The sequence below is a fragment of the Moschus berezovskii genome, chromosome 3 (assembly GCF_049115385.1).
Source record: "Moschus berezovskii isolate FMDL1 chromosome 3, NW_MosBer_1.0, whole genome shotgun sequence".
NCBI lineage: Eukaryota > Metazoa > Chordata > Mammalia > Artiodactyla > Moschidae > Moschus > Moschus berezovskii.
The window spans coordinates 47,687,015-47,702,439 of NC_142462.1; the positions used below are offsets into that span (position 1 = coordinate 47,687,015).

Consider the following 15,425-nt stretch of genomic DNA (forward strand, 5'->3'; position numbering starts at 1 on the left):
AAGGAAGTTACTTTTGAGCTGAGAACTGATTGAGGCAACAGAGAAAACCATGGAGTTGTCTGGAGAAGAGTAATCCAGGTAGGGAACAGCAAGTGCCAAGGTCCTGGATGGGCAGCTGACTTGAGGCTCAGGAAGAGCAAGAACCAAGGCCGTGGTAGACGCGATGCAGCCCAGACATTCAGGAGCTTATAGCCATGCTTAGTTGTTGGGATTTTATTCTGAGAGTAGTTGAAGTTACTTGAGTTTTCCAGAGGGAAATTACCAGGTGTATTGACCATATCCAAACCAAGCTCCAATTTCAGAGAGTCCTCTTTGGTAGGGAGGGGATCAGATGGAATGAAACTCTTGCGTTGAGTTCTGATTGAATGCGATAATGATAATCTATTCTAGCCAGTAGCAGCATTAGTGGAGAAGGAAATGCAACTAACTTCAGTATTCTTGCCTGGAGAATTCCGTGGACAGAGGAGCCTGGTGGGCTACAGTCCATGGAGTCGCAGAGTCAGACACAACCGAGCAACTAACACACAGCAGCATTAGATTATATCCACAAGAGCATTTTTTTCTAGCAACACTGAATCTGGCACAGGATAAAAAATATAAAAGTGATGGACGAGAAAGGTGATAAGTTATATCATGAACCGAATGACATCAGCTTCACTCTGAAAACAAACAGGACAGGATACATGGACTTAGCCTATTTAAATGATCAAATTATATATATTGTATGTTTATTTTCTACAGATCGTACTATGTATAATCATGCTGTTTTTTTTTCTCAATAGGTAGCAAATACACTTACAACAACATGAACTTCTAAGTATTTTGAAAAATAGAGGTCTCTTGATTATTATTAACATTAAGTTGCAATTGTATTAACTTAGTCCTTTTAAAAATATTTTTTTAGTGCCCAGGAGGAGCATTTACACCCAATATGCGAACAACGAAGGAGTTCCCAGATGATGTTGTCACTTTTATTCGGAACCACCCCCTCATGTACAATTCCATCTACCCAATACATAGAAGACCTTTGATTGTTCGTATAGGCACTGACTATAAGTACACAAAAATAGCTGTGGATCGAGTGAATGCTGCTGATGGTACATACAATGTCCTGTTTCTTGGAACAGGTAAGTATTTTAGCTAAAACTACTCTTAATATGTAGTAAAAGAACATGGTTGTTGAGGGCATGATATTGAAATCAGAAAAACTCCAGTGTTTGCTTCTGTCTGACTCTTAGGTATTAAATGTCCCTGTGTTTCAGTTTCTGCATCTGTAAAATGGAATTAAAATAAATTACTTTATGGGATTGTTGGGAGGAACCAATGTCTTAATATTAACATATGTAAAGCACCTTAAACAGTTCCTGGCACGTGATATGGTGAAATAAGGTAATGAAGTAAATGAAGGGATGGGAATTTTTAAACATGAGTGTCCCCTCAGCTAAAACAAATTCTGTGACCTCTTCATAAACACATGGAGCCATCTATGCTTTCCTGCCATCTCGACGACATTTCTTTATCAATTACATTTTTTTTTACTTTTTAAAAATTTATTTATTTTTTAATTGAAGGATAATTGCTTTATGGAATTTTGTTGCTTTCTGTCAGACATCAACATGAATCAGCCATAGGTATACATTTGTAATATCAATTACATTATTACAAACTTTATTCTTCCATTTCATCCTTCCCTGAAACCTTGGCTTAGCAAACTTATGCCAGCATAAGAAATCAGGCCTGTATGTTCACTTACCTCTACCTCTGCTGTACTGCTGATTTTGCCAAGGTCTTTAGTTTTCTCATGATAAGAAAGTCCAATATCCTTTAACCATTAAAATGCCTCCATGCCCTTGTATCATTTGATATTGTAGAATCACTCTTGTTGCTTCAGCCACAAGTCACATAATTTTCCTTTATCTTCAACAGTTCCCTCTCAGTCCCTTCTTTAATCTGACTTCCATCTGCCCGTGAGTTACGTATTTACTGAGGTTCTGTCCACAGTCCTCTTCTTTTAACATATTCCTTGGCCATCTCATTCACTCATTTGGTTTTAATTAGTCTGTGCAAACAAATCCCAAATGTGTTTTTTTTAGTCTTTGCAATTTCATGAGTTCAGTATTAGTATTTATAATTTATTATTAGGTAGCAGAAGTTGTATGACCCATTAACATTTCAAACAGCATGCTTCAAACTCAGTTTATTCACTTATAAGACTGCTTAACCAATGCTTAATCTAGTTTCCCATGTTTGTATTCATTGCTACGCATGCCTCTCAAGGGTCTATTTCTCCTTGATATGTCATTCTCTCTAGATATATTACAGTTCTTGGTAAATTCAGTAAATATCTGTCAAGATGAATTGAAAATCATAACTATATCCATTGCTTCTCATACAATGGAATGAATTCATAACTGATTGCAAAAATTAATCTTTGTTTGCTTCAAAACTGTGTTTTCAAAAAATGTTGTCTCCATATAAATAACTGCAATCTTTTAGCCTTGATTCAGATCATCCACTGTGGACTTTGCATTTTAAAAAAAAACTTTTTTTTTCCTGAATTTGTCGTTTGAGTTACACCTGTCCCTAATGTTTCATAGCACGTAGGAAAAAATGACTGTTTTCTTATTTTCTTTTTGAAGTCAGTCTTAAATGTGGACCCTTTTCCCAGTTTTATTGAGATATAATTGACAGACATCACTGTATAAATTTAAGGTGCACAACATAATGGCTTGACATATATCTTGTGAAATGATGATTGCAGTAATTTTAAGTATCCATCATATCATATAGATACAGTAAAAAGAAAGAAAAAAAATATTTTCCTTCTGCTGAGAACTCTTAGGATTTACTGTCTTAACAACTTCCATATGTATCATGCAGCAGTATAACTATAGTGCATCCCGTAACTGTACAGGTGTAGAGTATATCCCAAGTACTTATGTATCTTAGAACTGGAAGTTTGTACCTTTTGATTGCCTTCATTTAATTCTTCCTCTCTCCACCTCTGAAATGAATGTGGTTTGTCATTTTGTTTTTGCTTTTTTGTTCCATATATAAGTGAGAGCTTAGCGTAATGCCCTCAGGTTCCATCCATGTTGTCACAGATGGCAAGATTTCATTCTTTTTATGGCAGAATAATATTCTGTTGTGTTTTAAACCACACTTATTTTTACTTTTTTAAAAATTAACCTTGAATGAAGTATAGTTGCTTTACTTTATAATGTTGTTAGTTTCTACTGTATAGCAAAATAACTCAGCCATATATACAAATATATCTCCTCCCTTTTGGATTTCTTTCCCATTCAGGTCACCACAGTCAGTACATTAAGTAGAGTTCCCTGGGAAGAATGGGAAATTGAGATTGAGGCATATACCCTGTTGATACTATTCTGTATAAACTACATATCTGTAAACAGACATTTATGTGACTAATGCTGCAGCGAACATGGAGGTACAGACATTTTCTGCTGTTAGTGTTTTTGTTTCTTAAAGTTGGACCCTGATGTCACATTTAGGTTGTTTTTTCATGAAAGTCTACATAAGATATACAGGTTTCATGGATGAAATTTTCTAGTCTTTAAAAATTGTCCAACAATATTCATTTAGATAGAAAGCAGTGAGAAACATACCTTGGCACAAGTTCCTAGACTTTTCTTACTACATAAGTATCTGGCACCTTTACTCAGACATTTTTATATTGGTATTTAAACATGTGTCATTTTCAAAAACAGTATTTAGGCATATGTTTTTAATTGTAGTGGAAAGCTCCACTAATCACTGCTTACAAAACCACATAAGTCTCTTGAAGATTGTATTCTAATAGGAAAATTCATGCTGTGAAATGCCTCTGCCAAGAGCATCTTTCTGGATAGATGGTAACTCACTTAACCATTGAACCTAATCCTCATGGTTATATCAGATCACATTGTAATTTTTCAAAAGTGATTTCAACTTACCTGAAACTCTAACAAACAGTATATTGTTATGAAATATTTTCTACCTGAGTAGATCTTGAATTTCTGGTGAAATTTCTTCAAAAGAAAGTTCTCTATGTTTGTTTGCTACTGAAAGCAAAGAAAATATGCTTTTCTGAAATAAAACTTGGGCGAATCATGGTTCACTATTCCCAGAATTTCTTAACTTTCTGTTTTTAAATGTGTTAGGAAGGATTATAGCATGTCTTTTGTGTTGTCAAATCCCCAAGTACCAAACAGCCCTTTAGTTGTTATAAATAAGTAATGATGCTTCAATTATTGCCACAATTAAGCAAGCTTCTCTCATGGCTTCCCTTTTCTCTGGATCTTCATGGAGAATTAAAGGGAATTTGATGAAGATATTGTCAAAAAAGTTGCCATAGGAAAAACTTATGTGACAAGTCATTGAAATGCAAACGGGATATCTTGTAACTGTATCCACTTTGAATAACAGGAATGATTTGTAGTTCACAGAATCTCTATGATAGTACAGGCTGAATGCTTGGTTACTTTTACACTTAGTCTTTTACAGTTTACTGCTCTGGCTGAGGTTGAGAGGCTGGTATTCTGGCCTTCTACTCGTCTAGGACTGCCTCATTATTTTCTGTGTACTGTGAGCTGCCAAAATAAACAAACACATACATACATAGGTACATGTATGAGTCAATAAATGCAATGAGGGAGGAAGGAAGGGAGGGAGAAAGAAAGAAAAGTAAATTTTGTCCTGTCATCTTTTATTTCTTAGTTTGCATTATCCACGTCTAGTCTATGGGTGAGGTAGCCCACAGCCTGCTGCAAATATGGTCTATAAGCTAAGAATGATTTGCATTTTTTAATGACTGAAAGAAAAATGGCAAAAATAATATTATATGAGCAGTGAAAATTGTAAGATTTTTAGGTTTCAGTGCCCACAAATAAAGTTTTATTAGAACACAGCCACATTCATTCATTTACATTTGTCTGTGGCTGAGTTTGTGCCACAAAAGAGTTGAGTACTTGCCAAAGAGACCACTCAGCCCATAGAGCCTAAATTATTTGTTATTTGACCTTTAACAGAAAAAGTTTGATGACTTTTGTTTAATAACTGTATAATTGTAGAAAAATTAAGACTTCTGAAAGAAGCTATTGTCTAGGATGTAACTTTAATACAATAATTTATAATGATGCTTCATACAAAAACATCAGGAGAAGGCAATGGCAACCGACTCTAGTACTCTCGCCTGGAAAATCCCATGGACGGGGGAGCCTGGTGGGCTGCTGTCTATGGGGTCACACAGAGTCGGACATGACTGAAGCGACTTAGCAGCAGCAGCAGCAGTATTATTTGATATTTTGTGGAATTTGAGGTTTGGGATTTTTTTTTTTTTTGAGATTAATTTTTATTGTTGATTGGTATTTTTACATTCCTTAGTCTATTTTTTCCATCTTTAGGAAAGAATATAATATAGCAGGCAAATATTCTCATAGGATTAACATTTCTGTTTTAACTTTGCCACCTACTGCTTATATCCAGGCTATTTGTTCAAAGTTGACTGTAAAGTACAGGGAAGAGATTTGCCTGTTTCCCTTTTTCATAACTCTGGAGTTATGAAAATAGTTAAGTGTCTGGGTCAAATTTAGATACATTTTGTCAAATTTACATTTTTAGCACTAAATATGAATCAGAATGACATGTAGTTTCTGATGAAAGAGAGAGAATTCTTGTGAATGAATGTTAGAGGTTTAGGATGATTTAATACCATTATGATTTTTTAGTGTATGGTCGATACATGTCATGCTTTGCCAAAATTTTTATATAGTATGTACTGCTGCATGCTTCGTACTAGCTTCTGTTTAACTGGATGATTACTAAGTTTGACTGTTGGCTCCAGTAAATCCTTTGAAAATGTGGAGATTTGAAGTGTGTGCCACATATGTGACTAAAACCTTAATATGTTCGCCTTGCAGCATTACAGGATCACTGCCTTTATAGTAACTAACCAGTTCTGACAGTCACATCTTTTGAAATGTACACCTAATGAAATGCAGAGCTAGGCATTTTGATTTTTACAGAACTCCCTAAACTAAAAACACCCAAGATGTAAAATTTGATAGCTGGAGCCATGCATTTGACTTCAGAAAAGACGACTATCAGTTGTAAACTGTGCGTGTCAGTCACTCTAAGGATAATGTCTAGACTTCCCCTTTGCTTAGAAGTAAGGAACAAATCCCTTTATAAGTCACTGGTTTTTAATAACATTGTGGTTCACTGCTTTCCAAAGCACAATCTAGAAACATCTGAGAGTTTACCAGGGATTCTACAGGGATTGTCACAGCAGGAAATACTAATAGAACAGAGGGAAATGATGACTGAAATGAAAGGGGAAAGATGATAAATCATGCTGTAGTGACTGCTTGATCGTGTAGAAGAGTAGCAAAGGCAATATGTGAAGAGAAAAATATGCAAGAGAGCCCAGATAGTGATTGTTAATCTAGAGACAAATGTTCTTATTTAAATTTTACTTTAAAAAAACAGTTTACTACGAATAAATATATGATAATTGCTGAAAATATTTTTCAAAAAGCATCTTTTCCTTTAAGCTACTTTTCAGAGATACATTCTATTAAAGATAGTGTGAAATCTCACATAATCATTATACGAATTTTGGTGTTGCTAGTTTGCCTGAATTACTCATTTATCTCTTTAATATGCTACTTCTTATGCAAATAAGTACACTTTTTCAAGTTTTTGAACTGTTTTATTACTAGTATAGTGATGCTAATTAAGGTTATTTACAATGCTTATCTTTTGCCAGGTATGTTATTGAATCTCATCCAAACCTTGTAGTTACCCTGTGAGGAATTGTGAGAATGTAGACTCCATTGAAAGCAAGGATATTTGTCTGATTTATTCACTGGCACATCCTCAGAATAGCACATCACTCAGAGTTGCCACTCAGTAGACATTCTTTGAATGAACGAGTGAATGAGTTGCACTTATCCTCCACCATGTTTAAACGGAAGCTCAGATAACTGAAGATCACATTGATATTGAGTGTATAATACAACCGGAATATAACCTTTTGGTATCTGATTTCATATCGTGAGCATTTATCCTCTTCAAGTTAATTATCTCATCTACCATCACGACTTTATTTACCTTTTATGAAGTTAAGGTAATTTCATTTTGTTGTCATTTAGTCACTATGTCGTGTCCAACTCTTCTGTGACCCCAGTGGACTGTAGCCCGCCAGGCTCCTCTGTCCATGGAATTTCCCAGGCAAGAATACTGGAGAGGGTAGCCATTCCCTTCTCCAGGGGATCTTCCTAACCCAGGATCAAACCCGCATCTCCTGCATTTCAGGCGGATTCTCTTACTGCTGAGTCACTAGGGAAGCCCCCATTGTCTCATTTTACTGTGAATTAAATGTTTCCTTCACATATGTCAGGAGATATTGCTGATGTGTTGACATTCAACATTAGCTCAGCACTGCTTTGTTAGAATAACATCACTCACTTTTGCCCATCCACACATTGTCACCAAGTCGTATGTGTGAAAGAGATACATCTTACCATGTGACAGAGAAAACCTGGAACAGACTGGATCTGTATGTGAATTATCCAGTTAACCTGCGAATCTCGTATCTTTTTATGTCAGCTGCCATATATTTAGGGTTGAAGGAGGTAATATTTTGGGGGGAGAGGAGAGTACTGAAATGGAAGAGTAATTCATCTCACGTTTTGATGTATTACTAAATCTTTGTGCATTTTAAAACTTGTGCCTTTCAGCAGATGAGATGGCAATGATATGCTCTTTATTACTGGTGCTTTTACTATTTATTCACTAATATAAAACATCTGCAAACAAACCTAAATCCTGTATGTTGCCTTCATTTTAACCCTCACTCTTTCATGAATGTAAGAAAATTTTCTAACCCAAAGACATTAACTTATAAAGTCTTTTGTCTGTGTTTTAATAAGAAATAATCACACTATGTTCTTGTTCCTGATGCACTGCCAAGTTTCCCTGAAGCAGACTTAGCAGCCTTTGTCCCTTGGAGAAACTCTCATAGCCTATTACTCAGCCTGGCCAGCCCCTCTATGTGACTACCTAAGGAGGTGAATAGCCAGGTGTCAGTTGTGGGGGTGGTCTTTGTTGAAAGCCAGTTTTGTTTTGAAGTTTTATGGAACTGAGAAAAGTTTTCAAATTGTTGAAAATGAAAAGAGAGATTTAATTTAGAATATGAAGTATAATGTGAATTGAACCAAAAATGTTTGAAAGTGGATTTTCTGAGGTGAGTCTGTGTATTAGAGTCATAAATGTTTTCCTTAGTTGTATGCCTATTTTCTCTTTCACTAATGTAGTAAGCACAATAATAGTCCCCCAAAGATTATATCCTAATCCACGGGAACTGCTCTCTCTGCTCAGGGTCCCACAAAGCCACAAAGTGTAAACCAGACTGCATTCCTTTCTGGAGTTCAAAATCTTTTCCAAACTCACACAGTATTTGGAAAAATTAAGTTCCTTCCTGATGCTGGGATGAGGTACTGCCTTTCCCTGCCATTGTCCATTCAAAAAACTGTTTGCTCCTTCTGTCTGCTAAAACAGAGTCTCATACAATGTAGCCTAATCATGGGATTGACATACTATCAATTTAGCATTATTCTGTGGTTTTAGAAGCAAGTCACACATCTACTCTTATTCAAGGGGAGAAGTTATACAAAGGGGTGACTTAGTAAGGCTCTTAGAGTAGGTCAGTCACTTCCCAGATACATTTATGTAGCTCCCTTTGGCATTGGTAGGGAGGATACATTACAGACAGAGAAAAAAGGCTGATGAGGAGACTTGGTTTTTTATAGACAAGAAATGATGAGAGCCTAAATTAAAACAGGTGCTAGAAGTCAGAAATTGAGAGGGATTACCAGAGATATTTAGGAAGAGGAAAGGACCTGATAATAACTAACTTGATTTGGGTAGAGTAGGCAGATGAAAAAAAAGTGCCTAGGGTGTTTTGTAAATATATGGTCTGTCACAAGGATGAAAAGAAGTACAATTCATTGAACAAGGGACTATAGAATCAGCAATTGATTTGGAAAGTAGTGGATTCCTTTTGAAGGGGACGCCTGTCCTTTCCTATGACTTGTTATGATTAGAAGCCGAATTTCCACCTAAAATACATTATCTCATTAAAATCTCATAGCAACCGAGAGGGAATCATTATCCCCATTTTAGAACTGTGTAAACTGAGGCACTCCGGGAGTTGGTGATGGACAGGGAGGCCTGGCGTGCTTTGATTCATGGGGTCGCGGAGAGTCGGACACGACTGAGCGACTGAACTGAACTGAACTGAAACTGAGGCTTTGATAATTAAATGGCTAGCTTATGGTTGTGAAGCTATTAGAAACAGTAACTAAATTCCAACGAGGTCTGTCTCCCGCTGAGTTAGAGATTCTGTGGACCGCTCAGATGGATAAGTCAAAGAGGGTGTTGTTGTGGATACACTTCAGCAGAGAGGGCTGTGCTAGAGATGCAGATACAGAAGTCATTAGCAATATAGGTGTTAGCGGAATCCTTGACAGTTCTTGAGGTCACTCTAGGAACTGTGCAGATAAGGATTTAACTCTAGGGAGCTCATTTAAAAGGTAGGAAAAGTAAAGATTATCTACTAAGAAAATGGAGAAAAAGTGATCATAAAGTAACAGGGAAATAAGAATTAGTATCATGGTGACCTTGAGAAAAGAGAATAGCAGGCAGGAAAAAAGCCGTTGCCAAGATCATCAGATGTGACAGTTATATCCAAGTGCCCTTATAATATGTTCCTTTCCTCATTAGCCTGTCTTCTTGAAGACCAGTGAAGCTTGAAAGGAGAATAACCATTTCAGTGGAAAGAATGGGTTGTGAACAGGAGGAAGTAAGAATGGGTTAGCATGGGAAGTAACATGGGTTAGTATTGAGAGATGACTAAATTAAGAGGGAAACCCCCTTTTACCCGAGCACCCAAAAATATAGGCAGATGTTCTAGGCCAGCTTCTCAATGTGCTTTAGTCTTGGCAAACTATTGTAGAAACACCCATCATACGGTAAAACTGGTACAGAAAATAAACTAATTAATAGTGACCATAAAATCCATTAATCTCGGATGAGTAATTCTTTCTGCAAATTTTAAAGGATTAAATAGAGGTAGCTCCTTGCATTATTGGAAATTTAGTTGCTTCATCCTGTGTCGGTTCTATAAAACCTTGCATATTACATACACCTGCATGGAAGTCCATTTATTTTAAATTGATATTGTAAATAAAACTTTCATAATACAATACAACAAAGGATACTGAAAAGTAATATGTACAATTTGGTACACAATCCTAAAACATTAATGTTAGTGATTCCTAAGACTCTATTTGAGTATTCTTTTTAGCTGTGTCACCAGGAAATAATTATAATAAGCCATATGTTAATGGAGTATCACTTGGTCTAATATTAGATTTTTTTTCTAAGTCATTATAGGGAAAATTAGCTTCTAGAACCAGAACACATTATACTGTAACTTATTAAACATATTTTGCTACATCAGATATATCATTAATAGATATGTTGCATGAGGACCGAAACTTTAGCTGAAAAATAATCAAATCAAAAGTTTTAAATGGCACATTTTGCTATGTTCTATTTTTTGGTAAGTCTCAGCTAAATCAAAGCTTATAATTTAGTCACTCCTTATAAAATTGTCAGTTCAGTAAAATCATTGGCCTTAAAAGTTTGCCCTAGAAATCTACTTCTCCATTAATTTATCTAAGTATGTAACTCCCAAAGCTTTCCACAGCAGTAATGGATGCAAAGCATGTGCAAAATACTAGCTCCCACACATCCTAGCTCCTACACATGGTAGTGTGAAATGGGAAATTAAAATTCCCAAAGATATTCCTACAATAACTAATTCCAGTTATGTTTGTGATTTCTCCTAACCTTTGTTGAAAACAGAATAACTTGTTAGACTAGGCTAAAGATTAGGGAACATGGTTTAACTTCAAAAGGCCTATGTTTCAATCCTGCTTGGTACCATCTACCAGTTTTATGTCTGGGAGCAAATTATATAACATCTCTAAGCCTGCTTTTCTTAATTACACTACTTTATGGATGTATTTTAAAGATTAAACGAGATGATGTGTGCAAAACTTGGAGTGTACTGCCTAGCAATTGATAAGCATTTGACAGGTACATATATATATGTATCTATACAGTAGATATATATATTAATTAAAATCAATCATACTATCTATGAATATAAATATACATATTTATATTTGTGAATACACAAGTATTTTTTAATTCTGTAGCAAATTCTGATGCTATTAACTAGAATTAGCAGTGAACAAAATACACAAATGTCTCTTTAAAGTTCATATTCTTGTGGGAGGAAGCTGCTGCTGCTGCTGCTGCTAAGTCACTTCAGTCGTGTCCGACTCTGTGTGACCCCATAGACGGAAGCCCACCAGGCTCCCCAGAATTAGCAGTGAACAAAATACACAAATATCTCTTTAAAGTTCATATTCTTGTGGGAGGAAGCAGGCTATGAATAATATGTGCATAATTATTTTGCAGCATTACTTAAATTTGAGTACACTGTATTAGGAAAAGTAGAAAGGAAGCAAAACCTTTAATGACAGGTCATAGATGAATCTGCCTGGTATAAAAGAACAATAGGTAATTTATGTAACAGAAAAAGACTCACAATAAGGAAAGACAATTTCAGAACACTGAGAATAAAAGTATACTCTTTGTAAAGTTTATAAGGAAGGTTTGTATGGGATTTTGCCTTTGATGTTGAACAGCCTTGTCAGATCTGTAAAGCAAATACATATTCACATTTTATAGAAAACACAAAGGATTACAGGAGGCAGGATTGTTCGAGTTTACACCATTTTCAAGTTTAAGACCAGAATAAGAATAAAGGACACTATTGCAGGTTTGGGGAAACAGGTATATGTTCTTTTCAGTAGTAGTGTGGAGATTGCCATTAACTGGGCTGTTAATGAGCAATGTTTATCTACTCCTGAAAGCTAAATGCAAAAAGAACCATCATAGAGCACTTGTACTAAGCATCCAGCATATGGTAAAAAAAAGTACTAATTTGTTGTATTCCTTATAATGTAAATGACGTTCAGTGCAGTTCAGTCGCTCAGTTGTGTCCGACTCTTTGCGACCCCATGAATCATAGCACGCCAGGCCCCCTGTCCAACACCAACTCCCAGAATTCACTCAAACTCATGTCGATTGATTCGGTGATGCCATCCAACCATCTCATTCTCTGTCATCCCCTTCTCCTCCCACCCTCAATCCCTCCCAGATTCAGAGTCTTTTCCAGAGAGTCAACTCGTCTCATGAGGTGGCCAAAGTATTGCAGTTTCAGCTTTAGCATCAGTCCTTCCAATGAACACCCAAGATTGATCTCCTCTAGAATGCACTGGTTGGATCTCCTTGCAGTCCAAGGGACTTTCAAGAGTCTTCTCCAGCACCACACTTCAAAAGCATCAATTCTTCGGCAATCAACTTTCTTCACAGTCCAACTCTCACATCCATACATGACCATGGGAAAAACCATACCCTTGACTAGACGGACCCTGGTAGGCAAAGTAATGTCTCTGCTTTTTAATATGCTATCTAGGTTGGTCATAACTTTCCTTCCAAGGAGTAAGCATCTTTTAATTTCCTGGCTGCAATCAGCATCCCCAGTGATTTTGGAGCCCAAAAAAATAAAGTCTGACACTGTTTCCACTGTTTCCCAATCTATTTTCCATGAAGTGATGGGACCAGATGCCGTGATCTTTGTTTTCTGAATGTTGAGCTTCAAGACAACCTTTTCACTCTCCTCTTTCACTTTCATCAAGAGGCTTTTTAGATCCTCTTCACTTTCTGCCATAAGGGTCATGTCATCTGCATATCTGAGGTTATTGATATTTCTTCCAGCAATCTTGATTCCAGCTGGTGCTTCTTCCAGCCCAGTGTTCCTCATGATGTACTCTACATAGAAGTTAAATAAGCAGGGTGACAATATACAACCTTGATGCACTCCTTTTCCTATTTGGAACCAGTCTGTTGTTCCATGTCCAATTCTAATTGTTGCTTCCTGACCTGCATACAGGTTTCTCAAGAGGCAGGTCAAGTGGTCTGGGATTCCCATCTCTCAGAATTTTCCACAGTTTATTGTGATCCACACAGTCAAAGGCTTTGGCATAGTCAATGAAGCAGAAATAGATGTTTTTCTGGAACTCTCTTGCTTTCTCCATGATCCAGCGGATGTTGGCAATTTGATCTCTGGTGTCTCTGCCTTTTCTAAAACGTGCTTGAACATCTGGGAGTTCACGGTTCACATATTGCAGAAGCCTGGCTTGGAGAATTTTGAGCATGACTTTACTAGCGTGTGAGATGAGTGAAATTGTGCGGTAGTTTGAACATTCGTTGGCATTCCCTTTCTTTGGGATTGGAATGAAGACTGACCTTTTCCAGTCCTGTGGAAACTGCTTTGTATTCCACATTTGCTGGCATTTTGAGTGCAGCATTTTTATAGCATTATCTTTCAGGATTTGAAATAGCTCAATTGGAATTCCATCACCTCCACTAGCTCTGACGTTAGGCAGACTCAATAGCAGTGTCCTGAATTATACAGTAGCTTTTGTAGGTCTAATTTTAAATACTTACATTCTACTTTATCTTTTTTAGTAATAACCAGCACATGATTTTAATCTATAGCTTGACTTAATTGCATCTCTTAAATTATTTTTTATTGCTTGAGCAAAATGTTAATTTTTTAATCAGGAAAATAATGGATGAACAAAAAGAAAAATGAAGAAAAAGCAATCCTAGTTTATATTCCCTAATTGTACAGGGGACAGGGACCAAGACCATCCCCATGGAAAAGAAATGCAAAAAAGCAAAATGGCTGTCTGAGGAGGCCTTACAAATAGCTGAGAAAAGAAAGGAAGCTAAAGGCAAAGGAGAAAAGGAAAGATATAAGCATCTGAATGCAGAGTTCCAAAAAATAGCAAGGAGAGATAAGAAAGCCTTCCTCAGAGATCAATGCAAAGAAATAGAGGAAAACAACAGAATAGGAAAAACAAGAGATCTTTTCAAGAAAATTAGAGATATCAAGGGAACATTTCATGCAAAGATGGGCTCGATAAAGGACAGAAATGGTATGGACCTAAGAGAAGCAGAAGATACTAAGAAGAGGTGGCAAGAATACACAGAAGAACTGTACAAAAACGATCTTCACGACGAAGATAATCACGATGGTGTGATCACTCACCTGGAACCAGACATCTTGGAATGTGAAGTCAAGTGGGCCTTAGAGTGCATCACTACGAACAAAGCTAGTGGAGGTGATGGACTTCCAATTGAGCTCTTTCAAATCCTGAAAGATGATGCTGTGAAAGTGCTGCACTCAATATGTCAGCAAATTTGGAAAACCTAGGAATGGCCACAGGACTGGAAAAGGTCAGTCTTCATTCCAATCCCAAAGAAAGGGAATGCCAAAGAATGCTCAAACTACCGCACAATTGCACTCATCTCACACGCTAGTAAAGTCATGCTCAAAATTCTCCAAGCCAGGCTTCTGCAATATGTGAACCGTGAACTCCCAGATGTTCAAGCACGTTTTAGAAAAGGCAGAGACACCAGAGATCAAATTGCCAACATCCGCTGGATCATGGAGAAAGCAAGAGAGTTCCAGAAAAACATCTATTTCTGCTTCATTGACTATGCCAAAGCCTTTGACTGTGTGGATCACAATAAACTGTGGAAAATTCTGAGAGATGGGAATCCCAGACCACTTGACCTGCCTCTTGAGAAACCTGTATGCAGGTCCGGAAGCAACAGTCAAAACTGGTCATGGAACAACAGACTGGTTCCAAATAGGAAAAGGAGTGCATCAAGGTTGTATATTGTCACCCTGCTTATTTAACTTATATGCAGAGTACATCATGAGGAACGCTGGGCTGGGAGAACCACAAGTTGGAATCAAGATTGCTGGGAGAAATATCAATAACCTCAGATATGCCGATGGCACCACCCTTATGGCAGAAAGTGAAGAGGAACTCAAAGGCCTTTTGATGAAAGTGAAAGAGGAGAGTGAAAAGGTTGTCTTGAAGCTCAACATTCAGAAAACAAAGATCACGGCATCTGGCCCCATCACTTCATGGGAAATAGATGGGGAAACAGTGGAAACAGTGTCAGACTTTATTTTTTTGGGCTCCAAAATCACTGGGGATGCTGATTTCAGCCATGAAATTAAAAGACACTTACTCCTTGGAAGGAAAGTTATGACCAGCCTAGATAGCATATTAAAAAGCAGAGACATTACTTTGCCAACCAAGGTCCATCTAGTCAAGGCTATGGTTTTTCCAGTGGTCATGTATGGATGTGAGAGTTGGACTGTGAAGAAAGCTGATGGCCGAAGAATTGATGCTTTTGAACTG

The 15,425-nt window shown here is 37.0% G+C and overlaps 1 protein-coding gene across 1 annotated transcript in view; it reads left to right on the forward strand.

The window, feature by feature from the left end:
* The window catches only part of SEMA3C (semaphorin 3C), a 226,621-nt gene that overhangs the window by 169,788 nt on the left and 41,408 nt on the right, over nucleotides 1-15,425 (forward strand). Inside the window, exon 12 of the mRNA XM_055420650.2 lies at nucleotides 905-1,127. Coding sequence (XP_055276625.2) covers nucleotides 905-1,127 — 223 coding nt within the window. The remainder of the gene's footprint in view (nucleotides 1-904; nucleotides 1,128-15,425) is intronic.